Source organism: Vipera berus (assembly GCF_964194415.1).
Source record: "Vipera berus genome assembly, chromosome: 3".
NCBI lineage: Eukaryota > Metazoa > Chordata > Lepidosauria > Squamata > Viperidae > Vipera > Vipera berus.
The window spans coordinates 181,396,482-181,424,175 of NC_138204.1; the positions used below are offsets into that span (position 1 = coordinate 181,396,482).

General features: G+C 35.0%; 2 protein-coding genes across 7 annotated transcripts in view; one reads left to right on the top strand and one right to left on the bottom strand.

Annotated features, from left to right (window-relative positions):
- Window positions 1–22,727, top strand: part of CSPP1 (centrosome and spindle pole associated protein 1) — a 65,750-nt gene extending 43,023 nt beyond the window's left edge. For 4 of the 6 annotated variants that reach the window (XM_081325824.1, XM_081325827.1, XM_081325826.1 and 1 more), the window contains 13 exons: window positions 1,017–1,129; window positions 2,918–3,067; window positions 3,992–4,117; window positions 6,462–6,566; window positions 8,083–8,143; window positions 8,261–8,384; window positions 9,409–9,551; window positions 11,912–12,046; window positions 13,316–13,371; window positions 15,208–15,274; window positions 16,098–16,204; window positions 16,957–17,107; window positions 21,951–22,727. In XM_081325824.1, coding sequence (XP_081181950.1) covers window positions 1,017–1,129; window positions 2,918–3,067; window positions 3,992–4,117; window positions 6,462–6,566; window positions 8,083–8,143; window positions 8,261–8,384; window positions 9,409–9,551; window positions 11,912–12,046; window positions 13,316–13,371; window positions 15,208–15,274; window positions 16,098–16,204; window positions 16,957–17,107; window positions 21,951–22,177 — 1,565 coding nt within the window. In that variant the 3' untranslated portion in view covers window positions 22,178–22,727. Of the gene's footprint in view, window positions 1–1,016; window positions 1,130–2,917; window positions 3,068–3,991; window positions 4,118–6,461; window positions 6,567–8,082; window positions 8,144–8,260; window positions 8,385–9,408; window positions 9,552–11,911; window positions 12,047–13,315; window positions 13,372–15,207; window positions 15,275–16,097; window positions 16,205–16,956; window positions 17,108–19,699; window positions 19,773–21,950 lie in introns of all 6 variants that reach the window. The other 2 variants (XR_014026180.1, XM_081325825.1) reach the window with 2 other exon arrangements.
- Window positions 22,728–23,805: 1,078 nt separating this feature from the next.
- ARFGEF1 (ARF guanine nucleotide exchange factor 1) overlaps window positions 23,806–27,694 on the bottom strand; it is a 68,892-nt gene continuing 65,003 nt past the window's right edge. The window contains exons 38-39 of the mRNA XM_081325286.1: window positions 27,143–27,260; window positions 23,806–25,115 (exon numbers count right to left, since the gene is read on the bottom strand). Coding sequence (XP_081181412.1) covers window positions 24,951–25,115; window positions 27,143–27,260 — 283 coding nt within the window. The 3' untranslated portion in view covers window positions 23,806–24,950. The remainder of the gene's footprint in view (window positions 25,116–27,142; window positions 27,261–27,694) is intronic.

A 27,694-nucleotide genomic window follows, 5' to 3' on the forward strand; every position in this document is an offset into this window, starting at 1 on the left:
TGAAGAAAACTGGAGTAGCCCAGGTGTATATAAATATGCAATGGATGTAGAATGCTGCTTTAGATCTATTTTATCTTAATAATAGTAAATCTCTTTTCTAGAAAAGTAATCACACCCAGAATTCTCTGTTAGGATACAAGAGTATGGGAAATGAGCAAAAAAATATTGGAAATGTAGTGTAGTTTTTTGAGAAAAATGGTCAGAACACTAAATTTTTCTTCAAGATTTTCACATTCTCGAAACTGACGACTTAGAAGTAATAGGTGTAGAATCCTTTTTATTGATTTTAACATGTAATATTTTTTTTAAAAAAATCGGTTGCCTTCTACATTTCAAATAAGAGTGAATCAGAAAGCAAAAGGTGAAATTAATTTCAAGTGTTGCCAGATATAGTCACTTCCTGAACCCCCATCATATTAAATAATTTAGTTTTTAAATTCTTGGTACATGATTGCTAAATCTCAAAGTATCTTGGACACAACTCAGACCATCACAGTGAAGCCTTTGAATGCTGATTAATTAAAGGCTTGGGTTTCCCCCCACTTTTTCTTTTCCCTTATTAGTGTGCCCATGCATATTAAAGAAGTGGTTGAAGGGGTAGGGGAGGATGTCCATATTCATGTTTCTATCCAGCAGCCATTTTCTCTCTCCTTTCCCTTTTGTCAGGTTCTTATTCTGAAGGGTGTATATTATATTATGTCTGGACTTCCAATTCCCTTGGTTGTCTGTATTGGTAGACAAAAATTTAGTTTTTTCAAATTTGTAGCTTTTGTTTTTGCTTCCGGTAGAGGTAGGTAGTGCCTACTATAGAAAAATCCAATGATTCTTTAAAAGCTTTTGTAAAATACTTTTGGATTGTTAATTGCAAATATGTTAAATTGGGTAATAGCAGTTCATTCAGTTGCAGCATAATTATAGATTATTTGGAGTAAGATACCTAGCATCAGCTTAAAAGCATTTGTGATAGAACTTATTACCAATGCTTACAACTCCCCTCCTTTTTCTTTTTAAATTAGGCTTTACATATACACAAACATCCCCTTTTGCGCGGGGTAATATTTTTGGAGAGCCCCCAAATCCAGAACAATTAAGGAGACAAGAGTCATATAAGAACTTCCTTCGTTTTCAGGTAAGTATATTTGTAACGATATTAAACAAAGAAAAATGTTTTTCTGATTTAGCTCATTTCCATTTTCTAAATACTGCTGCAGATCTGGGCTTGACATAGGTTAAATAGTATTGTTTTTATTTAGTAGTAATAAATTTCAAATACTGAACACAGTCCCCAAAGGACCATGCACTAATATAAGAGGCTAAAATAAGGAAATTAAGATTCATTAAAAAGTTGCAAATGTATCATCCCATCATAATTTCTAAATCACTTCTTGAAAAATCTCAGGATAAATTTCTTTAGACACCACAAAATGTTCAGTATTAGAGAATATGAAAACTGACTAGTGGGGAAGTGGACAGAATACAGTGAAGTATCCTCATAAAGAAACCCTGAATAACAACACTTCAGTTTGAAACACTGCTTGGAAGGATATTTAATTTTCATTATTTGCAACCATTACACGAAGCATAAGTTTTAATGAGTGAATTGCATACAATCAAAACTCTGTACCTCTTGGAGGAGTTATGAAAGAATATAGATCATCGCCCAAGGACTGTTTCCTTTCTATGAGAACATCTCCCTTATCCTTGAAGTGATATTCTTTGCCACAACCCTCATTCTCCTTTGAAGTATAGGAACTGCATCCTGGGAATGGAATCAAGCTGTTACATTCTAGAAATTACAGGTAGTCCTCAACATATGAGCCCAACATTTATGTTGCTAAGTGAAAAATGTGTTAAGTGACTTTTGCCCCATTTTACAAATTTTCTTGCCACAGTTGCTAAGTGAATCACTACAATTTTTAACTTAGTAACATGGTTGTTAAGTGAATCTAACTTCCCCATTGACTTTGCTTGTCAGAAGGACATAAAAGGATGATCACATGACACCCAGGACACTGCAACCATCATAAAAGTGAACCAGTTGTCAAGCATACGATTGTAAATCACATGACCTTGGGGATGCTGCAATGGTCATAAGTATGAAAAATGGTCACAAGTCACTTTTTTAGTGCTGTTGTAACTTTGAACAGTCACTAAATGATGTGTTGTAAGTCAAAGACTACTAGTATTGTCCATGTAACTTTCTGGTTGAGCACACATAGTTTAGGATTCTGGTTTCAATAAAATGGACTGTTCCCTGATGGGTTACTACATTGAGCATAGATGCATAACTTGTACACAATAAGCAGCTAGTCATCCATTTATCATACTTTTAGTATATTGGCACCACTTCTTTCTTAACTGGCTTTCATCTTCATACTAGCTACTGTTGCTACATTTGTATTCTTTAGGAATTGTTATATTTTCATCATTTAGAGCAGATGCGATGTTGCGCAATGTATCAGGACAGTTTCGCCATTGCTGGCAATGGGGTGGGCGCGGCTTCCAGATGACTTGTCTGGCCTACGGGCCGGCAGTTTGACACACCTGATATAGAGCTCTGGTTTGTTTTCACCTAACCTAAACTAACGATGTGATCAGTGTATTCTTCCCTTGCTTTTCCCCCCCATTAATCTTCCTTATGAAATTCCACAATTCCTACTTAAATTCCTGATCATGAGATTCCAACTGCTTCTTCTCTTCTTTATTAGAATATCCAAGACTAGTCTACCATAACTACTAGCCTTCATAACTACTAACCTTCATAGTAGATGAGTAGGTGGTACTGTATTGACACAATCCAGTGATTAAGATTGCTGTGAAGAGAAAAGACTTTCATCAATCAGTAGTTGGTCATAATGATCTAGCCAGGTCTAATTAGTTTTATGAAAAGAACAAAAAATTGGTACTTTGCTTCCAGATAGAGGAAAAAAGGAAAAAAGAAGAAGAAGAACGTGAAAAACGAAGGCTTGAAGAAGAAAGGGAAGAAAGAAGGTTAGCTGAGCAGAGAGCTAGAATACAGAGAGAGTATGAAGAGGAACTGGAAAAGAGGAGAAAGAAAGAAGAAGAGGTATGATTATAAATTAGACTTGTTTGATTCGTGCCATGAAGAGAACAGTGACTTCCTTTTATCATCCCCAAAAAGAAACAGTAAATTACTAGTTCTGGAGTAGATGCCTTACATCAAGAGTTTTTTGTTTTTGTTTTTTAAAAAAAAAGTCAAACTCCATATTTTTTTTGTCATAAGAAGTTGCCAGAAGACATCTTCCTTGATTGTATACTTGTGTCTGATTAATGGACAGGTAAATATTTTTGATTAGCATTCCAACTTTGCTTTAATTAATATTTGAGTAAAGAAAATGTATGTTGCTATTCCTTAATTCAGACATGTCAAACACAAGGCCAGATCTGGCCCGCGAAGTGGTTTCATGCGGTCCGTGAAGCCATCCTGGAAACAGTGAGGGAACGGCCCCCACTGCCTTGGCCCTGGCCCAGAGACCCTCCTCCTGCCAGAGACCCTCAGATCTGTCCCACTCCTGCCCAGGCCCCCATAGGCACCCTTGATGTGAACGATCTAGAGCTGGCCACGCCCACCCAGTAGGCCATACACTTTAGCCATGCCCACCCAGTAGGCCACACCCACCCAGGCCATACCCACCCGGTCCCCTGAGGGCAACCGCAATGCTGATGTGGCCCTCAATGAAATTGAGTTTGACACCCCTGCCTTAATTGGAGAATTCCAGTTAAGTGGGAAACAGGAAGTAATTTAATTAATTAATATATGTAATGCAATTTATGTAAAATGAAAATATTTTAAATATATCAGTTTGATTTACAAGTCTCTCACATAAATATTCAAGTGGGCACTTGGTAATATTATATATAGATAGGCATTCCCATTCTTTGTAGTGTAAGAAAAGACTTCAGAGATGCAGTTTGATCAATTATTATCTCATCAAATTTGGTTTGTATCATTCCATTTTTATCTTCATAGCAAAGATCAAAAAATGAAGAATTATATAGATTAGCTGAAGAAAGAAGAAAAGAAGCTGAAAGGAGAAAGGCAGAAGAAGAAGAAAAGAATAAACAGGATATTAAAACACTTTTTATTGACGAGAAGGTAATTTAAAAACAAAATCTTAAATTCTGTCCTTATTAGCTTAGATCCAAGTAGGATCATCTACTTCTCCATAGAACTCAGAAGTACAGTTCTAAGCACATCCCAAAATGCTTCAGTCTCAAAACTGCATGGTCTTCAAGGAGAGCTATAAGAATAACTCCTAGTTTGATGTTTGAATCTAAAGCGCTGATAATTATTGTAAAAGAAATTGCAAAACAGCTTACATAGTATATAAAAAAAATCTTAATGGCATAGATTAGGACATTGGAATGTTTGAAGTTGGGGACTGCAAAGGTGCTTTATTAAAAGGCAACTGGAGTTTCTTTGTTTTTCTTTGAAGACATTTCGCTTCTCATCTAAAACGTTTCTTCAGTTCACCGTGAGCTGGTTTGCCCGAAATATAGTCATGTGACTGCAGGAGAGGCTGGAAGTGCTTTATAGTACATAAAGCATCCTTTCTGAGGCTGTCATAACTTTGAAAAGTTGTTAAATGATCAATTGTAAATTGAGGATTGCTTGTAGACATTCCCTAGATTAAGATCTGAATACTCAAATTCAACTTTGTGTTAATGTTTCCATAAATCACATCTAAAATGTTTAACAGCATAATTCATAAGAATTCAAAGTAGTATAGAATATTGGTGAATATATTAAACAGTCTTAGCTTATATTGGGTTGTGCTGTTGAGACTTAGGTGATCACAGCATAACTGATGGAATTTCTTTCTTTAAAGGACAGTGAATTCTATAATGGTCCAGGTCCTGTTTGGTAGTTGTCACAGAGCATTATGTTTTTCTTTCAATACTGAATTGATTGAATGTCAGGTTTACATATAGCACTTCGCAAATGTATTTTGTACGTTTAAAGAATAGGGCAGGGAAAACTTTTAAGTTTGTTAGTGAGAATTTGTGCCCAGTGGTCTGGGCAATGGATTATTGGATCCCACACAGCCATTGTTTATATCTTGATTAAAATTTGCAAGATAGATAGCAATACCAATAGCACTTGGACTTATATACCACTTCACGGTGCTTTACAGCCCTCTCTAAGCTGTTTACAGAGTCAGCATATTGCCCCTAACGATCTGGGTCCTCATTTTACAGACCTTAGAAGGATGGAAGGCTGAGTCAACCTTGAGCCAGTGAGACTCGAACTGCCAAACTGCTGGCAGCCAGGAGCCAGCAGAAGTAGCCAGCAGTACTGCATTCTAGCCACTGTGCCACCGGGTTCACCAGATGCAAGATAGATGCAAAAGAAAAGCCCATTTATAATTCTGCTTCTTTTTACCCCCTTTCCCCACATGCTCAGAGCTAAGGATAGTGATTTCCATTTTTTATTAGTATTATAGAATACATTTGACTTAACATATGCTAAATTTCAATTATTTTCATTTCACAGTGTGAGAGATTTATTTTGGGCAAGTGTATATTTAAAATCAAATGATAGCACAAAGTAAGTTTACCTAACCAAATTATAATGGCAAACTATTACAAAGTGAATGTCATAAGTAGACAAAAGCCTATAGAAATGTTATATTATTCACAATAATTTATATTAATATCCCTTTACCTTCTATCCATCAGACATTAAAGAAAAGGAAACAGGGAAATTAAAGATGAGTAAATTACAGGAACTGAACAGTCTTTAATGGATGTGATTTATTTCTAGATAACCTTTTAATGTTTTCCTGAGATGTCCCCAGATTTCAGTCTCCTCCAATCCCAGGTAGAAGAAATGCATACATTAGTTCTGAAAGAGTGGTCTCAAGATAGATTCTATAGTGTTAGGTTTCTGATGATATTATGTCCTAATTGTGTATTGTTCTGTTCATGTTCAAATTAATATGACCAGAATTACACATTGACAGTCTGAAATATTTGGGGGCTGAGAGCATCAGGAAAGTATTATATGGCCCTGCCACATTTACATAAATGTATTTACCTTCATTGAGTTTTATGCTAGAATGGGGTTTCTACCATTGTCTTCCTTTTTGTGTATTCTAATTTTTAATAGTGTTTAACTTTTTAAATACAGTTTAATTCACTTTATTCGAAACTAGAACTTCTGTTAGTATTAACAAGAGAAAATGCTAATGTCACAGTCAATATTTTTTGCTTGCAAAAATGTAAATTCTGTATATTATTGACAATTGGTTTTCATAAATAGGTTCCTAAAAAACCTCTTGTTTTCACCTTAAAAATAAATACAGCCCAATCAGAATATTTATTAATTCATATATACTGTGTCAAAAGAAAATAAAAAATAATATTTATGGCTTAACAATTGTACTTGTTGAGGTCAGTTTTAGAAGTGCGCATTTTCACCTGCTCATTTTGTTTTTCAGATTTCTAGACACCCTTCTCCTCTTATTCCAACTCTTCAGAGTAAGCCATTAGTAAAAGAAGAAAGGACACTTCTGATGGAGAGTCGTTTGTCTTATTACACGCAGGTATGTTTGCTTATTATACAGATGTAATTCAGGAATTATTTTTAGCATTGTATTTCCTAATTATGTTCTTTTTTTTATTAAAGAGTTTTACAAAAAAAATTTTTTACAATACATATCCCCAAAACCCACCCACCCCAAACCACCCCCTTTCCCCCCCCGCTTCCCAGAGCTAAATACAGGGTTATAGATATAATAATCATATTCTAACAAAATTATCCATAATATAAAATTAACCAAATTCATAATGTGCTTTAACTCCCCTTTAACATAGATACATACAAAGTACTAACACTAAAATTAATTAATTATTTGGTATATAAATCCAAATAAATAAATAAAATTAATAACAATATCCCTCTAAAATCTACTCATAAGCTAAATGGAACCTTTTAGTCCCATATTTATTCTGAATATAATCTATCCATCTCCTCCAAGCTGAAATATATCTTTCTTGTGAATGATCCTTCAAATAAGCAGAAATCTTAGACATTTCTGCAAGATTCGATACTTTAAACACCCATTCTTCTATGGTAGGCAAACTATCCTTCTTCCAGTATTGTCCCACCAGTAACCGTGCTGCTGTTATCAAATTCAACATCAAATTGGTTTCTTTAACATCACAATCTACAACAATGCCCAATAAAAACAATTGCGGAGAGAACTTTATCTTTCTCTTAAAAATCTTTTGAATGTTCCAGCAAATTTTAACCCAAAAAGTTTTTATATTTCTGCAAGTCCACCACATATGAAAATAGGTGGCTTCTAAACTACCACATCTCCAGCATTTAGACTGTAAGTTAGGATACATGTTAGACAACTTTTTGGGATCCAGATGCCATCTATAAAACATTTTATAAAAATTTTCTCTTAAATTTTGAATTATGTTCTTGAAAGATTACAAGTTACTTGGGGTAAGGGCATATTAATTTATATATTTATTCTCCTTAGTGATGTTTAATAATTTTGTTGACATTACTTTAGCTACAGTTGAGAGCAATATTTTGGCAACTTTAGGTCTAATTTTGCTTTCTTCAGCTGATAGCATATGTTCCATGACTTAAAGTTTCTAAGAATGTATAATTCTACAGTGTGGTTAATAATAATTTTAAAAAGTAATGGCAGATAGGAATGGGGAGTTGATAGAGCTAGGCATATTTTATTTTTTTTTAAAAAAGGAACATCCTCCCAGTACAGCATTAAGGAAATATCTATCCATAAAATCAATGGATAATTCTTTCTTAATACTAAATGTTCTGGAAAAGACTTGGTCACTATGGTTATTGACAGTGTAACTGAGAGATGAATGATTATATGTCTTTTCCCCGTGTGTAGTAGTTTCCACCATCAATATTTAATATTTAATTAAAAATAACATGAATTTGAGTTACATTGTTAGTATCATATGTAATCAGGCGTTATAATACATGAAAGCAAAGTCAGTAGAAGTGAGCTATTTCTCTTTATATGGATGTGATTTTTTCCCCCTAGATAAATGTAAATTTTATTTTTTTCCTAGGATGTCCCCAGAGCTCAGTCCCCACCAGTACCAGCTAGAAGAAATCAATTACGTGCATATGGTAAGGAATCTATAACTCTTCTTACTTTGGTTGTGCTAATAACCAGAATAAATATTTCTAAAGAGAAAATGAATACTGGGCATTCTGTATCTAAGCATTGTTATATTGAATTTGCAGAAGAAAAAAAGAATGTAATAAATGAACTTTCGGAGATGAGAAAGCAGCTCCGCAGTGAAGAGCGACGACTACAGGAACAGTTGTTAAAAGTGCACAGTGATGATGATGAAATGCCAGTGAAAGGGTAAGGAGTTTGGTTTGTCACAAGTCATTTAATAAAATACACACTTCTTTTTGGAAAAGTAATGCATACTTTAATTCAGCGGTCCCTAACCTTTCCAGCTGGAGTGGGGAGAGGCGGGTAGGTATATGCGTAGCTCCATTTGCACGACTGCGCCTGCCTGCTGCTCATGCAAGTGGAGCTGTGCATATGTGCTCACCTGCCGCTTCTGCGGCCCAGTTCTTTTGTATGTGAACTGTTATTCTTTCTTTAGGGGAGACCTAAAACACATTCTATATAAAATTGAAGGGAAATCTCCTTCCTATAGATTCTTTCTTCTGGAGCTGCCCTATTTCTGGAGCTGCCCTATTTCTGGAGCTGCCCTATAGTGGAGTATCAGATAAGGCTATGATGAATCTGGTTCTGAAATTGTTTATGATCTAAAGAAGTTCTGCTTTATAGTTAAATAACAACAACCAAACAAACCCATATTGTCAGAGAGTGAGGCTAAGTGATACAATGACTGTATTGTTGGGTTCAAGTAGACATTCCTGGACTTAAGCAATTGCTTAATTTAGTTCATTGTTAATTGTTTGTATTTAGGTTGGAGATTCAAGTTTTTCTACAACATATTATGACTTAATCGAACAGTTGCCTCCCTGTCTGCTTTACTTCATGAAATATTTGATATATTTTACTTTTTCATCTTGGAGAGGATTTGCATTTCTTAGTTTATAGCCACCATTAATAATTAAACTTTAATGGAAACTATTTCCCTAAAATAACCTAAAACCTAAAATAATACATGGTAATGCATATGGTCACAGTTGTTACTGCATGTAGAGTTTTTATTAGTAAATTGTAAAAATTGGCTTCTCCATGTCTTTTCTAATTGGCTTTCTAGAATTCACAAAACTGGAACATTTTTTCATTTTGTTTTAGACCTATTTTTATCATCTGTTTCATTCTATTTTTTTTATTTTAATGGAGCTTGTATGTCTTTGAAATTTGGGTTAACTTTTTTGCATGATTTTGGTAACTTTCGTAGGAAAAAAGATAAACAGAATTTGGATGTATTTGAGATGGCCAGACTCCGCATGCAAGCTCCAGTTAGGCGACCATCTTCAAAGGAGATTGCTGATCCTATTAATCTACAGAATATCCGTGAATTTAATGAACTTAAATATAAAGGTTAGTTGACAAACTCTGAAATGATGTCAAAGAATCAAGCAACAAGCATCAGAATCACTTTCTCAGCGTTTCTATGTGTACCACAGTAAAAAGAAAAAATGAATTGCAATCATAGTTTTCTACTCTACATGTAGTTAAAACGATGTTGATAACATACAGAAAAAATTATCAGCAGACATGTAAACTTGCAGCTTGCAAAATATAAAATGTTGTTATAACTCCCACCGAGTGTAGCAAGAACAAAAACCAGGAAAGAGTCCAATTGGAACTACAGTAGATATAGAATATTGCCTAATGGTTGACAAAGGAAAAAGGGTAGTGTGGGATCAAGGGAAGGAACAGAATAACCTGGTTGAAATTGTAAACAAGGAAAACACACTGAAATATTTATTTCAGCTATCAAAAACAAGTAGTCCAAACAGGACTACTTATAAATAAGAGCAGGAAACCACCCAACCTTTGCAAAACAGGCAAACATGCAAAAAAATGGAGGCACTTGAAAATAAAAACTAACCTAGGGTTTGGGAAGTTCCCCAAAGGCTCATAGTTTGACTCTGCTTTTTTAATATTATTGTTTTATCATAAGAAATAAAATACAAAACAGGAAAACAAACAAAACAAAACAAAACAAAACAAAACACTAACAATATTTGTATCTTAAATATTTTCTGCATTGTCATTATGTTTATCCAGTAGGTTTTCACATTTGCAAGACCACAAGATGATATCGTAAAATGAACCTGGATTTTGACTACATTTCCAGCACTTATTAGAGATTAAATTTTTGCTAGTCTATCTGGAGTCAAATACCAACGATAAATCGTTTTAGAAAAATGTTCTTTCAAGTTATAATTTAATGTAAATTTTAATCCATTCATCCATACATACTCCCATTTATCTAGTGCTATACCCATTTTTTTGCCCATTCTATCATACAATCTTTAATGTATTAATCTTCCAGATTCATCTTGAGTAAGATTTTACATACTTTAGAAATTGTGATCATCTCCAGAACATAAATTAATGTCCAATTCAGATTTAGTTCCTGTAAAAACAAAACTTTTTTATCAAATTTAAATCTTTCAAAAATTCTATAATTAAATCAATCACAAATTCTTCACTTACTAATTATTTTCTTATTTTTATCTTGAATCCCTCGTTTTCAGATATCAATAAGTGATACATTTACATTTATTTATTTATTTATTATTGGGACTTATATGCCGCCCTATCTCCCGAAGGACTCAGGGCGGCTAACAACAATAACATACAATAATACAGAAGTTAAAATAAAAATTAAATTAATGGCCCCTGTAGAATAAATTAAAATTAAAATTAAAATAAATTAAAAATTAGAGTTAAAAATTAAAAACATAATTAAAATCCCTGTCAGTCCAGGTCAGCCAGGTGGAAAAGGAGTGTTTTGAGGCCGCGGCGAAAGGACTGGAGATCTGGGGCCATCCGAAGCTCAGGGGGGAGCTGGTTCCATAGGGTTGGCGCTCCCACAGAGAAGGCTCTCCCCCTGGGGGTCGCCAGCCGACATTGTCTAGCCGACGGTACCCTGAGGAGGCCTTCTCTGTGTGAGCGTACTGGGCGATGGGAAGTCGTTCCCGGCAGCAGATGGTCCTGCAAGTATCCCAGGCCTAAGCCATGTAGGGCTTTAAAGGTAAGTACCAGCACCTTAAATCTCACCCGGAGGACAACCTGTAACCAATGCAGCTCACGCAGGAGGGGTGTAATATGGGAGTATCGGGGTGCTCCCATCACTACCCGCGCGGCCGCACTCTGAACCAATATCATCTCTGTACTATGTAGTTCTTCATGAAGTGATAGCCACAGTGGCACTTTATCAGCTAATCTTCTTTTGTACTTCCACTATACACATGCAGTTGATTGCCTAATAGCATGAATCTTAAAACCAGGGTTAACTTTTACTTTGTCATACCACAGATAGGCATGCCACTCAAATGTCAGATCAAAACCTTCAAGGTTTAATAGCCTTGAATTTTTTACAGTTATCCAATCTTTTAACCATACCAGACAACAAGCATCATAATATAATCTAAAATCTGACAAACCCAGACTCCTCTATCTTTAGAATCTAAGAGCAGCTTATATTTAATTCTTGTTTTTTATTTTGCCAAATAAATTTAGATATAGCTTTCTACCACTGCTTTTTAAAACAATTGAAAATGCACATAAAAAAGGTAAGGCAAATTATCTCAAATAGTAATTGTTTAATAAAGTCATTGAATATATAGATTTGTATTTAGTTCTGTTGGCAGAGAATTATTTAAATAAGTTATGTGTGTTTGAAGAAAAAGATATGAGACTTCTAAACACTTTATTTTATATAATAGATTCGGAAACACGAGTAGAAACAAGACATATGTATCCTGAGCCTCCCACCAATAATGATACTCTGGACATTCAGCAGCTAGCATTGCTAAGAGAGCAAAAAAAGAAACTTAAAAAAATGAGGAGAAATGCAGAAGGTAAGCTAGGGCTGCTTGAACTAGGTGTGTCTTCCATGGCTTTAATTTAGCTCATAATCTTATTTTGGTCTTTGCACATATCCACTTATACCCCAAATATAAATATTTTTGTCAAGTGTGGGTAAATCAGAAGTCCAGGCAGTTCAAATGAATATGAAGGTTTATGCTCTCTATGAGAATCTGAACTACTAACAGTCAAGGCAAATTGGTGGCAGATGAGAGTCAATGGACTTGGATCTCTTATGGCACAAAGGGACTCGAGACTTATGACTTGTTTGACCCCTCCCTCAGGCTCAGTGTAGTCATCTACAATTTATTATCTTATAGAAGATCAGTAGATACCTATTGCTATTAGCTTTGAGTTCTGTCATATCACTGTGGCTAATTGGTGCAGTGTTTTTCTGCCTTTGAAATCTGTAGGTTGTTCCCTACACCTCTAGGGGATATCTCCATCTCCCCTGATTGGGCAAAGGTTTGGCGTTCTTGTTTTTCAAAGTTACAGTACGGTATTCAAATTCTGTAAAAATAGGTTTCTGGCAGACTGCATCTTGGTATTATTTTAATTTTAGAAGTCTTGGATGTCAAAATTAACAACATGGGAATCTTCAATTAGGGATTTTAGTTCTTGTTGTGAATTAGAATTGCACAAAGTACAAAAAAGAAAATTAACGAGTTGTTTCACTGCTGAAGGTATAGATAGATAGATATAGAGATAGATTAGATAGATAGATAGATAGATAGATAGATAGATAGATAGATATAGATATAGATACACATACACATACACACACACACACACACACACACACACACACACACACACACATATATATATATATATATATATATATATATATATATATATATATATATATATATATATATATATATATATATATACATACACACACATACACACACACACACACACACACACACAATTTAAAAGGAAAAGAATGGAGAGATGCACAAAACCTTGGGGAATTTATAAGAAAAATCCTCAAGTAAATATCTAATGGATTGCAGGGTTTTGTGATAACATATTCAGTTTTCTACTTTATTCCTGTCCCACTAACAGTTTTGTTTATTTGCATGTAATTATAATTATTAACATTACCATTTCTCAGTAAAATTATATTGCTATTGGTGTGATTTTGAATGCATAGCTTTTAATATTTATTATATTCCTGAATTCTAATATTATGGAGCACTGTCAGGATCCTTTGGTTTTTACTTCTGTTTTCCTTAACAATATGTTTGCTTTATTAGGTTCCCTAGATTTTGATGAGCCAGTATCTAGCATTAGAACAAGGGACAAGGGATTGGTGAGCAACAATACAATTAACTTATTCAATTTTCATTCCTTGTGGGAAATAATAACTTTGTGAACTTATGTGGATATACTAATTAATATTCCTTGAACTTTTGCCTTTTATGTTCAGTTTTTCATTAGAGATTTCCTTTTCTTATAAAAGGATTATGGCTCCAGGTTTTTTTGTACTGGCTGGTCCCACCTAGGTTGTTTCTACGACTTCTTTAATGGGTACCTAATTTGTCTTCAATTAAAGTGATATCATGGGTTGCATGTACAATAGTATAATTTTCAAAGGCTGCTGGGAACTTCAGTTCTGTGGAAAGCAACAGTGCGGGTCAGTGTGGGCTGGGATTCACATTGTGAAAACTTATTAACAGTGTTGAATAGTTGTTTAATTGTTACACTTTTCACTGTAATTAGAAAGCTGAAACATGGAACAGTATTCTAAAGGATCTTTAGTTATATTTTAAAAAACAACTTCTCAAAACTCTTTGAGAGAGTTTAAACTATTTCCTCAGTGTGAAAGTTGGACACGTTTTGTTGAATACACTCAAAATAACTTGATCATTATTGTTTCAGAAATAAGTTATTTTGTATTTTTCCCAAACTGGAGATGTGATTATCAGATAAACTGAGACATAAAAAAATTAAAGATGTCTCACTTTGAAATAAATATAATAGAGCAGGTGAAACTGCACAAAGGAGAACCAAAGTGACCCATGGGTTGAAGTAGATCCATTGTTTAAAAAGTTTCAACTATTGAAACTTTTCCAAATCTTGGAATAAGGCAGAGAAAGACCACTTGCACATTTGTCAAAAAAACAACAAACCAAACCATAGGGAGACATTCATAACACATTGAATTCAATTGAAATGAGATTTTATTTAAAATGAGGAGACATAAAAAGTATAATATAATATTAGAGAAATCAGATAGAAGTCTTTTTCACTGTACTGTATTTCTGTGTTGCGTGTGCCAAATGGTAATGGAAAGGAAGCAGTTCTTTAACTGTTTATAGTTAAATTGAAATTTATTACAAGACATGATAGTTGTCAATTAGGCAAGAGATTAAATAAATTAATCCTTTAAAAGAGGTCCTGACTAGAAAAAACCTTCAGTGGCTAATAGTCTTGATAGTTATAAATTAGCTTCACTATTAAGAGATGTTAGGTGGACATGAACAGATTCTGTTGCACTTCCACACTGCTTGTGGGCTACACAGAGACATCTTGTTGATTGGACTAGATAAATATATCCTTGCTGCAACCTTTGGGGCTTTATTTTATTCCTTTATTTAATAAAATTTATTCTGAATGAGTACATATTTCCATGGTGGTCCAAAGATTATATACTTACACAGTGAAAGATATATGGAAAAGAAATTGTGACTTGCTTTTTAAAAGGTAACTTTTCAGTGCTGTGTTACATTTATTCAATAATATATTGAGTCAAGATCCAGATTACTTAAGCATTATGCAACCATTATTTTGAAAGTCAAATACTTTGGCCACCTAATGAGAAGGAAGGACTCACTGGAGAAGAGCCTAATGCTGGGAAAGGTTGAGGGCAAGAGAAGAAGGGGATGACAGAGAATGAGGTGGCTGGATGGAGTCACTGAAGCAGTAGCCTAAATGGACTCCAGAAGATGGTAGAGTACAGGAAGGCCTGGAGGAACATTGTCCATGGGGTTGCGATGGGTGGACACGACTTTGCAACTAACAACAACAAACCATTATTTCTGAAAGGCTATTATAGGAACAAGTGGGAATAATGGAAAACTGTTATTAATGTTAAACAAAATAAACTGTTGATTTAACTTGACTTTTCTCTGTTTTTCATTTGTAGATTAGAGATGCAGACTCAGATGAATTTATGAAAACCTCACTCCTGGAATCTGAGAGTGCTTTTATTGGTGATTTTATCTTTTTAGTATTTCTACATTTGGTAGACTACTTATTAAAAACTATCTTTTATATATGCTGCATTCTTCTCAGGTTTATGTGGCATTTTAGTCATAGCTAATGTTTGTTGTTTGTTTGACAGGCATATATCATTCTACATTTGTAAGAATAGAATCAATTGATTTTCAGCTATTTCAGTTTTCTGGGTTTCTATAGATACATTTAATAGTTTTCTATTATTCAGAAATACAGTGATAGGAGTTTGAATGTAGTATGTTAAAGCATCTTCTAAATCAGTTCTTTAAGGGTTTTCACTGAATGAAGTTATTGGAGACTGTTTTGGTCTTGTTTTTCCATAATACAGTAGTCTTTAACTTATGACTACAACTAAGCCCAAAATTTCTATTGCTAAGCAAGACAGTTGTTAAGTGAGTTTTACCCCATTTTATGACATTTCTTGCCACAGTTGTTAAGTGAATCACTGCAATTGTTAAGTGAATCTGGCTTCCTCACTGATTTCCTTATCAGAAGATCACAGATGATCACATGATCCCAGGACACTGCAATCATCATAAATATGAACTAGTTGCTAAGCTGATGAATTTTAATCACATCACCATGGAGATGTTGCAATAGGCATAAGTGTCAAAATGGTCATAAGTTACTTTTTCAGTACCATTACAACTTCAAACAATCACTAAATGAATGGTTGTAAGCTGAGGATTATTTGTATATGATTACCTAACGTAGATCAGAAACTAGCTTTGCAATTTCTCCACGAATATTGCTTAAAAATCTAGTATGAATTTATATTATGACACTGGCTTCTCCTAGGTACAGATGGTGAAACTTACCCAATTTTAGAAGAGCATAACTACAATATGAATATAACTCCTTCACCCCCTGTATCGGCAAGAGAAAGAAGGAGAGAGAAGAAGAAGGTAAAAGAATTTATTGGATTTTTTTTCCTATTAAAGCTTTGTGAACCTAAATCTTAACTGAAATCAGATTTTACCATCTGTATATTTTAACGAGCCTTATTCAATTACAATTTTTTTGTGTGTATTTATAACAGCGGTATCCAAGTTTTCTGGCTTTGTGGACTGCCGGGGGGGGGGGAAAGAGGGGATGGTTTCATACGAGTGGTGGGTGAGTTTGCACAGCTCCATTTTCAAAAGCAGCAGGCATGCATGCCCCCCCGCTCATGCAAGTGTAGCTGCACATGCATGCATGGTTGTTCACTGCTTCCACAGCTGGGGACCTCTGGTTCAGAATATCTTTTTTATTCTATATTTCCTGACAGTAGAGCACTGAGTATTGAATTAAGGACTGATCGCTACTGGGCTAATCTACAACTCTGAAAATATCAGTTAAAACTATAGTCCTTCTTTCCAACCCAATATAGTAATAATAATGATAACAAATAAAATTATAACATTATAATTAGTATAAAGGACAAAAAACAAAGTCTACATTAGACATTTAATCAGCAACCATGAAAGTATCTTGAGATAACGTAGGGAAAATTAACATCTGACAAACTGATGAAGTAACTAGCATTTTGTTTATAATGTTTCTGTGTGGTACACAAATTATTTCAGTTGAAAATGTGGTTATTTTGGCAATTCCAGTAATATTGACTTGGCAAGAATTTAATAATAATTCAATCTAACATAATTCTCTTTATCTTCAGGATGATGCTTCTCATAGGAGGACTCCACCACCACAATTTGACAACAGCTCTCTCCACTCGAATTCTAGTCTCAACATAGATCAATTAAAAGCCAGAAATGAAGAAAGGCTGCAAAGATTAAATGAACTACATAAGAATTCCATTCATATAGGTATCATCTCTTTATTGAATGTTAGGAGAGAAATTATTGAAAGGTTAAACATTTTTGTTAGATTTGGAAGAATTGATTCATACAGTGTGAGCAAACTTTACCTAGAACAGCTTTTCCCAAACTTGGTGCCTTTCAGATGTTTGCAGTTCATCTTGCAGGGTTCTCAGAAATTGCCTCACTAGCTGTGGAATCCTGGAAGTTGACCTGCATGTTTGGTACCCATAGGATGGGAAAGGCTAGCCAAGGGCAAAGTACTGATGCTTGGGAATATCCAGCATATATGGCTAATATGCTACCAAGGCTAAGCTACTACACAGAAGACAAGAGTGCTGCACAGTACTGCACTGCACTGTCATTACTTCCCTTCCACATTCAGCTTTTAAACATATGCAAGTAATATATTTTCCTTATTAGATTGAGTCTTCACCTCTAGGTCACCATACACAAGTATTTGAGGTCTTCTGTAAAATATTTAAGGGCTATGAATAGTACTAACATATTTTCCTTCAGTCCTTTTCTTCTTGAGGCAAGAGATATCCAATCCCATCAACCTTGTTCTTATAGGTCTTGTTTTTTTTTATGCCAGTTATGTATTTTAATTTACCTACCCCCTCAAAGTGTGATGCTCAGAGTTGGATACCGTCCACACTTTGATAATATTTAGCCTATGCTCCGATATCATTTCCACCTGAACATGACTTCTCCTGTAGTATTATGTGGATGGGTTTCCACAAACATCTTTTCTTCAGCTTTGCAGCCCTTACTTTCAATTTTGCAATTTGAGACTATAAATGTCAGACTGCCAACTTTAGCTGGCTCACACTTGGCTTCCCAGACACTTCTTACTTGGCACAGGGCTCTTTGCTTTTGTTTTTACAATAAGTGCAAAAATAAAGACAAGGACAAGGTTCAGGGGAAAAGGACAGGATGTAATGGCATGCAGGAATGATATTGGGAGATGGGGGAAGAACTGCAGTTTATACAATGGACTGATAAAATCTGAGTCCAAAGAAAGAGGAGTGGCAAAACCATCTCTAGTTTTGGAGAGCCTAAAAGTGCAAAAAATGAGTACTTCCAAACTTGGAAAATTCTATTAATGTAACCCCGTAATAACAATACTACTACTACTACTACTACTACTACTACTACCACCACCACCACCACCACCACCACCACCATGGTGACACAATAGTTAGAATGCAGTATTGCAGGCTAACTCTGCCCACAGCTAGGAGTTCTGACCAGCTCAAGGTTGACTCAGCCTTCCATCGTTCCCAGCTTGGTAAATAAGGACCCAGATTGTTGGGGACAATATGCTGAGTCTGTAAACTGCTTACAGAGTGCTGTAAAACAATATGGAACAGTATATAAGTGCTATTGCTATTACTATTGCTAATAAAGATATCTAGCACTTCTGGCTGTGCTTCTTGTCTAGTCGACCTCGCAAAGCTGACATCAATCTTGCAAGCATGCAAGTAACCCTACCTATGTTCATTGTTATTCTCCCCAAAAGCAGAGAGAGTCCCTTCCAAGATGCTTTCACCACCCCTCCTCCTTCAGACTCAAATTTTGTTTATTAGACTGTAGGCTACGGCTCTTCCTGTTTTCCAGGGATATTTCCACATACCATTACACAGTGCGAGCAGTATTACAATTTTGGAACTACTTCACTGCCATCTTGAGAAAAGCTAATTGGCTCTGATAAATGCTAGTAATTGTTATGATGGAGATAGCCATTCACTGTTGTGAAATTAGATATGAAGATCTTAGGATTAGAAAGACTAATGATGCAGAACATAGAGAATGTGTACAATCAGTAGAACTATTATTTTTCAGCATTTAAAAATGGGCAAAGGGGAGAATAATAATAATGGGTGAAATTCAGTCATCTGACTTGACGCCTGCTTGCACAATAGGATACTCTTCCCTGTTGCTCTCTAGAGTTGTCAAATCTCCTTAACATAATTTTCCATGATGAATGTTTGGTATATATAGGAGGCTTCAGGAAAATAGGGGAATTGCTTCCTTTCCTAGCCTACCTTTAGGGGAACTGTAAATTGAATTTCTCACTGGAGTTCTGTGATTAAGCAGTCAATGTCATCTTAATCCTTTGTTGCAGCATGCATCTGATTCATAATCAATTGATCATTGATTGCATTAAAACTAGCATTACTACTTAATTCATTCTTTAAATTTCCTGTTTGCTTTCCTCCAGTCAGAATGCCCCACCCCCACATTCCCAGCACCAGCGGCCACCTCCCCCGACTCCGTCCCGTCAGGACCTCTAACAGGTCCAGACTGAGTGCCGGTTACAAGTTGCCTCCCTCCCCCCCTCCCTCCCCCTCCCTAACCTCTTAAAATAACCGGCTAAAAATCTTATCAGGGGCCTCTTGGCACGTCTTAACTCGAGGCCCCTATCTAAGCCCAACCACCTCTCGGGGTTCCCCCCCCCCCCCGCTTTATGCAGTTTACAAATCTGTTGAAATTTCCCTTCACCAGGCAGCATTATATCACAGGTACTATCACCATAAAGAAACTAAAGACATGTTGAAAAAGATTTTCCTGCAAATGTCATATATTCTTTCTTGATAGGTTAGCATATTCCATCACCAAAATCTGGACTGATTTTTCACATTTTCTTTGTAGAAAGGAAGTGATAGTCAGGGTGAGTAACTGACCCAATTTAGTTTATTTTAGTTATCTTTTAGAGAGACTGATAGATATTTGAAGATCCTTTTTGAATTCTAGTTTCTCAATGCAGCAAATGCCAAAATAGATTTCTGTTCATAGAGAAGCTTTTTCTGGGTGCATAGAGAAGCTTTTATTTGATGAATGCTACCATGTGTTATTCAAACATTTCGTTTTGCCACATCATTAAAAAAAACCCAGCTTCTACATACCAAGAAAATTATTCTTTCTTTGGAACCTCAATAATGTGTCTACATATTGTTCCTAGATGAAATTCTGTATAATATGGAGTCCTTAAAACCTCTTAGGACTCTCTATACAGTATTGGACTGGACCTATTTTCAAATTTGACATAATTATTTATTGCTGAAGCTGCAATTTCAAAAAGAATCTTTATTGTAGTTTAACTTTTTGTATTATTAAGTTTGGGCTTGCTTAAAATTAATTTATACATCTCTTTTCATGAATTAGATATGTAACTGTATACCCAAAGATACTCAAAAGTGATATTTATCTTTCATATACACAGATCGGTACTCAAAACTTCCACCTATGTGTTTGGAAAGGACTGGATTTATCTGGAAAAGTATCCACTGTTGGATGCACATGTGGATTTTTAAGTTTCCCCTGCAATTAATTTTCTTTACATTTTACACTTTAGTAATTTATTAGTAGTAATTTGCTTTATATAGATACCTTTATATTTAGTTAAATCTATTCTTCTTCCCATGCATACAGTATTTCCTGTATCACTGGCTGCTGTACAATCCCTGAGCATCATAGAATCTCCTGTATATTTAATTGTTGGCAAGGTGTTTTTTTTCTTCAAATATTTCATCTCTTTTTCTCCAAGTCTTTTGTATTGTTGTCAAAAAGTTCTAACTTTGACTCATTAACCCAAAGCACTATGCTCCAAAAGACTGCAAATTTGTAAAACTTTTTTTTTGCATACTTGAGATGTTGACTTTTGTGATGAGGTTGAAGAAGTGTTGTTTTACAATGCCTTGGTAAGGCCACACTTGGAATACTGCATCCAATTTTGGTCACCACGATGTAAAAAAGATGTTGAGACTCTGCAAAGAGTACAGAGAAGAGCAACAAAGATGATTAGGGGACTGGAGGCTAAAAACATATAAGGAACGGCTGCTGGAATTGGGTATATCTAGTTTAATGAAGAGAAGGACTAGGGGTGACATGATAGCAGTGTTCCAATATCTCAGGGGCTGCCACAAGGAAGAGGGAGTCAAGCTATTCTCCAAAGCACCCGAAGGCAGGAAAAGAAGCAATGGATGGAAACTAATCAAGGAGAGAAGCAACCTAGAACTAAGGAGAAACTTCCTGACAGTTAGAACAATTAATCAGTGGAACAACCTGCCTCCAGAAGCTGTGAATGCTCCAACACTGGAAGTTTTGAAGAAGAGACTGGACAGCCATTTGTCTGAAATGGTACAGGGTTTCCTCCCTGAGCAGGGGGTTGGACTAGATGACCTCCAAGGTCCCTTCCAACTTTACTATTATGATTATTATAATAAATCTCCCATGCAAAATCATTGTTGTATAAACAATGTTCTTCAATGGACAGGGACTAAAGTTCAGTAAGTCATTTGTGGTGATTTCTGGTTTCTGTTTTGTACATCTGATTAGTTTTCAGGCCATTCTAGCAGAATTTGTTTCTTAGTCTTCACCAGTCAGCAAGAAATTGAAACCTGAAGAGAGATTGGTTATTTCAGCAAGTCAATCTGAAACAATCTTTCAAATTGATCATGAAATCCCTATCTAACCAGGAGTGCCTAAACCTTTGCATATGGATGTATCTCTAATGTAAGAAATACAGGAAAAGAGAGTTGGATCCTCTAGTGTTGTTTAAAGGCATAGTGTGTAGTCGGTCTTGATCACCTTCATACTTACCTTAGGAATGCCATTTCTCATTCCTCTGTGTTAAATAAATAACATGTTATTTGACCAGTGACTCTAGAATAAGGAAATATTGAAAATCTGAAGTATCCCAATTGGGCAACAGTTGTCCTGGTCTTGCTGTATTTTTATTCTACAGAAGTCTTCTGTAATACTTGAGAATGAATAGTTTGGTCACTGAAATATACGGTAAGATACCATGTATGACTTCATATATTAAAGTTTGTTTCTTTTCCTCAAGCTGATGACATTTCACTGGGGAATGGTGATGACATCCTGAAGGAATTACTTCCTAGATATGGCAGAAGACCCAGTTCGATTGATTCTGTGGCAACTGAGCTGTGGCTTAGACCTGGGACATCAGAAACCTTTAAAAGACTCATGGCTGAGGAGTCAAGTCAAGCTAAACCCACTTCTGAGAAGAGGATAACATTCAATTGGCAGGGGCTGTCAACTGCCCATGGCTAAATAAACCTGTGTTAAAGCTGTTTGTGCCTTTCAAAAGTTTCTTCACTATTGCACTTTTATATTCATAGTTGATTGTAAAAACAATGCCTACCTTTGTTCAATTATTGATGCATTATTGATGACATCTAAATTTGGAAATATATTCGCACAGTAAATTTTCATGAAAGCTTCAGAATATAGCCAAATATACAATTTAGTGTAGTTTTAATGGTACTGAGGCAAATTTTTTCAAGTTTATTTCTGGATTATTTTTTCCCTCTCAAAAATTACCTCAGACTTCTGCAAGATTGAGAAATATGACCTGAATGTAATCAAATAAAATACTGTGGCTTGTCGTTCTTACACATGTAATAGATGTTTAGGGATTACCCAGGATTTAAATTCATTGCTGCTTTACTTCTAGCCCACAAGTCTTATCCAATCATTTGTTCTAAAATGCTATTTTTATATTTATATGTGTATATGTGTGTTCAAATGTCAATAGTGAATTCTATAAATGTATTTATGTTCATGACTTAAGATGACAAAATAAATTATATTTTTATCAGGATTCTAATGAAGTATTTGTGAAGATGGATATTTTGTGAAATGAATAAATTTTCTTTAATAATGAAAGTTCTGGAGCTTCCTTGATGCTTTTCTCATTGCAGTAGAAATGGCATGTGGGCTGAATTTCATTATTGAACTAAATTCTAACTGAACTGTATTAGGTCTAGTACAAATTTGTTGATTTGTTAACCCCTTCACATTTATTTGGAAGGAAAAAATACAAATGTTACTGGCTGAAGGTAAAACTGCAGGGTCTGATCAACATAGGTTCCTTTTTGTGTAATTTTATAAGGTGTTTATTGTATGTTACATATAATATTTAATATTTAATAGTATATGTAATATACTATTAAAATGGACTCTTCCAACAAGGATCAATTTCCCAACTATAAACTCTGGAAGGCTAGGTGGATAGAAAAAGGTACCATGAACAATTTTCTGATCACCTAAATATAACTTTTTCCTTATCCTTCACCTGGATGTAGTACATGTTCTCTTTTATTGAACATTTAATTGTAACAAAAAACAATTGCTTTTAGGTAAATATACAGGAGAACAGAATAGCAAAATATAGTAATTTGCAATGTCAGTCACTGGCAACTTCATTTACTAATCCTTTTCCCTCCAAATAGGGAAGGATTATTGAGTGTCTCATTTGAAGTCCAAAAAGTACTTCATAATAAGTTTAGCTTCTGTCCTCAATTGCTTATTGGATGATGAAGCTACTAGTCTTGATCAATTACCAAAAATTTGCAGTATCGGCCCTGTCTTGTTTCTTGTCTGGCTATTGTAGAGACTTTTGCATGGGAGCCAGTTTGAGGCAGCCTTCAGTTCTGCCGTTTATATGTGAGACTGAATACTGTCCTAGATCTTGATTTGGCTACAGCTTTTCCAACAGGAAGATTTGAACTGAAAAATAGAAGGAATGATATTTGAATTAAGTTAAATTCTTTAATCACTTGCAAACATGCTGAAGGCAATCTGCTTCAGCACTGTTAACCATCATTCTTAAACTTTAGGTTTCTTGAAACATTAAAACAAGTAGTTTTACATTGCATTGGTTTTCATTGCACCGATGAAAGAATTCAAAAACTTTATTGACTTATAACCTGATTAGAATATGCCAGATGAGAACCAATATTGTACAGAAAGTTGTACAGAATTTACATAGAAAACTTTACAGAGCTGTACCATATACATTTTTCCATCTGAAAATTTTTTCTACATCCACTGTAAGACAGAATGCTTGACAATCTTTTCTTTAACCATCAGAGCACAATTCACAGTATGAATACATTTCCAATAAATTTAAAACTGTCCCTAAACCATGCCAGATTTGTTACTTGAATATATTTAACATTACATTCTGTACAGAGTGAAATCTACATCAAATAACCCCCCCAAAAGGTGACATAAGATAAAACCTAGACTCATTTGCAGTGATTCAAGTTCCAGCCCAGAAGGATCGTTGCAATGGCTTGTTATATTTAAAAGCCCTATCACAGGTATATTACAAACAATTAAGCCAGTTGTGACTTTTTTCAATCTCTGCCCTTCTCTAAAGTTAGCGAGACTAACTTAGGATAGAGACCAAATCAATCACAACATAAACTCAAGACTAGTGCATTGGTAAACAAATGTATGGGTTTCTATGAAATAAAAGAATGCAGGAAGAACTATATAGTGTAATTTTATATTACAGACCTGCACTCTATGTTTTTTAATTGAATAATGATTACCTATATTTCAGCTTGAGTGTGCAGATTTTTTTTTCAGAATAAGAATTCCATAAAGTTGCTAGATCTCTTACCAAGTATTTTCCTGTGCTCTCAGTACAAACCATTCTTTCAAATACAGTTCTCCTGAGTTGTACTCTATGGATGTTCAAACTTTTTAAGTGTTAGTTCTTTGGGTACATATCTTAAGTTCACAGCCATCATAAACATACGTATGCACACACATACACATAATATGTATGTATGTCTGAATAAGAGGACATCACAGTCCAAGCTGACAATAAGACTGTTTAAAACTGGCTCAATGCTCAGCATAAGCCAGGAAAGGTAGGAAGAAGAATCCACTGGAGAATTAAAAGTTTTGCAAGCCTAAGTTACAGCTTTACTTTATACTGTGAACCCATACATACACACATAGCCATTTAGAGACCCTTATTATGAACATCCAGTGCAAGTTGATTTGGTTCTTTGTTTCTTTAGTTATGCTTTTACTGCTTGGCTACATCTTCTTCTTGATCTGCTGGCTGAGATATTTGGAAAACAATGCCAATTCGTAGAAAAAATCTTCGCAAAACAGCCCGGAGCTCAGGAATCAGATCAAATTGCATTATTTCACACAAAAGAGGATAGTAGAAAGATGCATGAGCTTTGAACTAAGGGAAAAAAGAATTCTGTCAGACATTTAAGTTTTGGAACACATAAATGCACTAATTCAAACATTACAATTAGAATTATCTAGGTGTTAGATTCCCTCATCCCTTTTTCTAAAGAAACAAATGTGCATGGTCTTATTAGCACTGGAGTACTGATACCAGGAGAGAAAAAAGAAGGCAAATGGCAATATGACATGAATGGATTGGAATGTTTTTATTCCTCAGCAATGGAGGAGAATTGATCCAAAAACTGGTTCATAACAATTATGATCTGTTGTAAGGAAAAAAAAAACTGGGCTCAATCCCTGGAAAGAAAGAAAAATACCCTTCCTTATTCCTTCAAGCTTGAGTTCAACTGGAGTCTGTGACCCACAACGTTGGAATTAGAATTGATCTACTACTGACAAAGAACAATCTACAAGGGATGTACCACAGCTATATTTTGAAATGAAAAGAAGCCCAACACTCCAACATCTGGAAAAACTTATTTTTTCTCAGGGAAAGATTTGTGAGATCCTTTATATTTAGTGCTCTCATGGAGGCTTCCGTTTATTTGAGCATAAACTGAAATACATGAAAAGCGTTTCCTATTTTTCCAGATTAATGAGGATGCATTATAAACATGTGATAATAGAATCTGCCAAGAGATGGGAATGCATAGTTCTTTACTTTTAGAATTCTTTATTGGTCAAGTGTGATTGAACACACAAGGAATTTGTCTCCAGTGCATAAGCTCTCAGTGTACATACAAGCAACCAGTGATAAATTTTAATTAAGATATTAATTAATACCTTTTATTATCCCTCACTATCAGTCATATTGACTGGTGTTACTGGGAATTGTCAGCAATATCTAACATGTCATATGAAAAACTTAAGTGCACCCCAAATACATTTTCAATGTATTTCGGTATATAGATATTTGTACTTCATTCCAACCATATTGATGCATAAAAGGATATAATATAGCAAATATAATGCACCATTTACATTTTGTAGTCTATTTTGTAACTTAAAAAACATACACAAAAATTTTGCATGTGAAAAAGGTTACCTCTATATTTATCACTACATATTATTAACATGCTTTTCAGTTATAAACAGAAATACTAGATTTTTGTATAAATGATTAGATCTGGAACTTGTCCAAGTGAATAATTAGTTTGATTTGCTCTTTACAGTTAAAGTGGTGGTATCATCATACCTACATGGAAAGAGCTCTCTAAAACCTTTAGAAAGAAGGTTATAGATGCCTATTAGTCTGGGAAGGAATTTAAAAAGATTTCCAATTGGACATTGATCATTCCACTGTCCAGAAGATTATCTACAAGGAGAAGATTTCAAACAATTGCCAACTTGCCAAAGCTAGCTGTCCCAGCAAGTTCAGCCCAAGAGCAGAACGCAAGATGCTGAAAGAAATCTCTAAGAATCCCAGAATATCATCACGTGACCTACAGGCAATGCTTGCCACTACTGATGCAAAAATGAATGAGTCTATCATTATAAAGAAGCTGTACAAACTAGTTTTACATGGGAGATGTACCCGGATAAAACAATTGCTGTCCAGAAAGAGCATCAAGACAAGACTAAATTTTGCCTACGGTCAAAAATCATAAATCAGGACCTCTACATTCATCCATAACCAGACTTAAGTGCTCTTACTCCCTCCAGCTTCACAGTTTGCAGTATTACAGAATTTTATACAAGAAAGCCTAGAATCAGTTTTCAACATTAGCTACTCCAGAAGAAAGTGAGCTTTCTGGGACAGTGGGCATATTTAAAATTTAGGGAACACAGCAGTGGCACAATCACAAATGGTTGTCATATAAAAAGACAGAGCCATTATAGTAAATATAGTTTGACGCTTTGTTTCACAGCACACCAGCTACTCCTCCTGCCTTGCTTTCAGACAAAAAAATTCTAATAAAATATTATAGACACCATGGAAGTTTCCTGTCAGTATACTGCAGTCTACCAACACTTCAACTGCCTACTCTTGCCCTAACCATTTTCAGAAGGCTTACTTACCCGATCATCACTTATCTTCAGAACCTTTGTTAAGAATAAAAGTAAAAGGCTAGTCCAAGCTTCCCGGTGACTCTCTGAAGTCAAAGTGAGGAAGTAGCTGAGAGCTTCCTTGCAGACACTACAAGCAACATGCCAACATGAAAGCAAAGTTTAGTTGTTTATTTTCAAAACAGAATCCTTATCAGAAAAACTGCATATTCAGAAAGACAGTTCAATAGTCCCATCCTAAACCAACACATTGAAAGGCACGTCAGTAAGACCAAGCATACTTAAAAGTTAGACAAAACACTTTAGTATATTGTAAAGCTGTCAAGGGGCAGCTGCAATGCAGTATTTCACTGATTACTGAATGGATGATCTCATCTCAAATAAAGATGTCTATAGCTGACAGTCATTTATTTCAGATAATGGTAAGAAGTAAAAGGAGAAGGAAGGAGTGAGATCATATGTCTGTTTACTGAACTACTGAACGGCAATAATAGAAAACATTCCCAATAAACAAAAGGTTAGATCTAGAGAAATGCTGGTAGACAATGACTTGCTGGCTCTTTC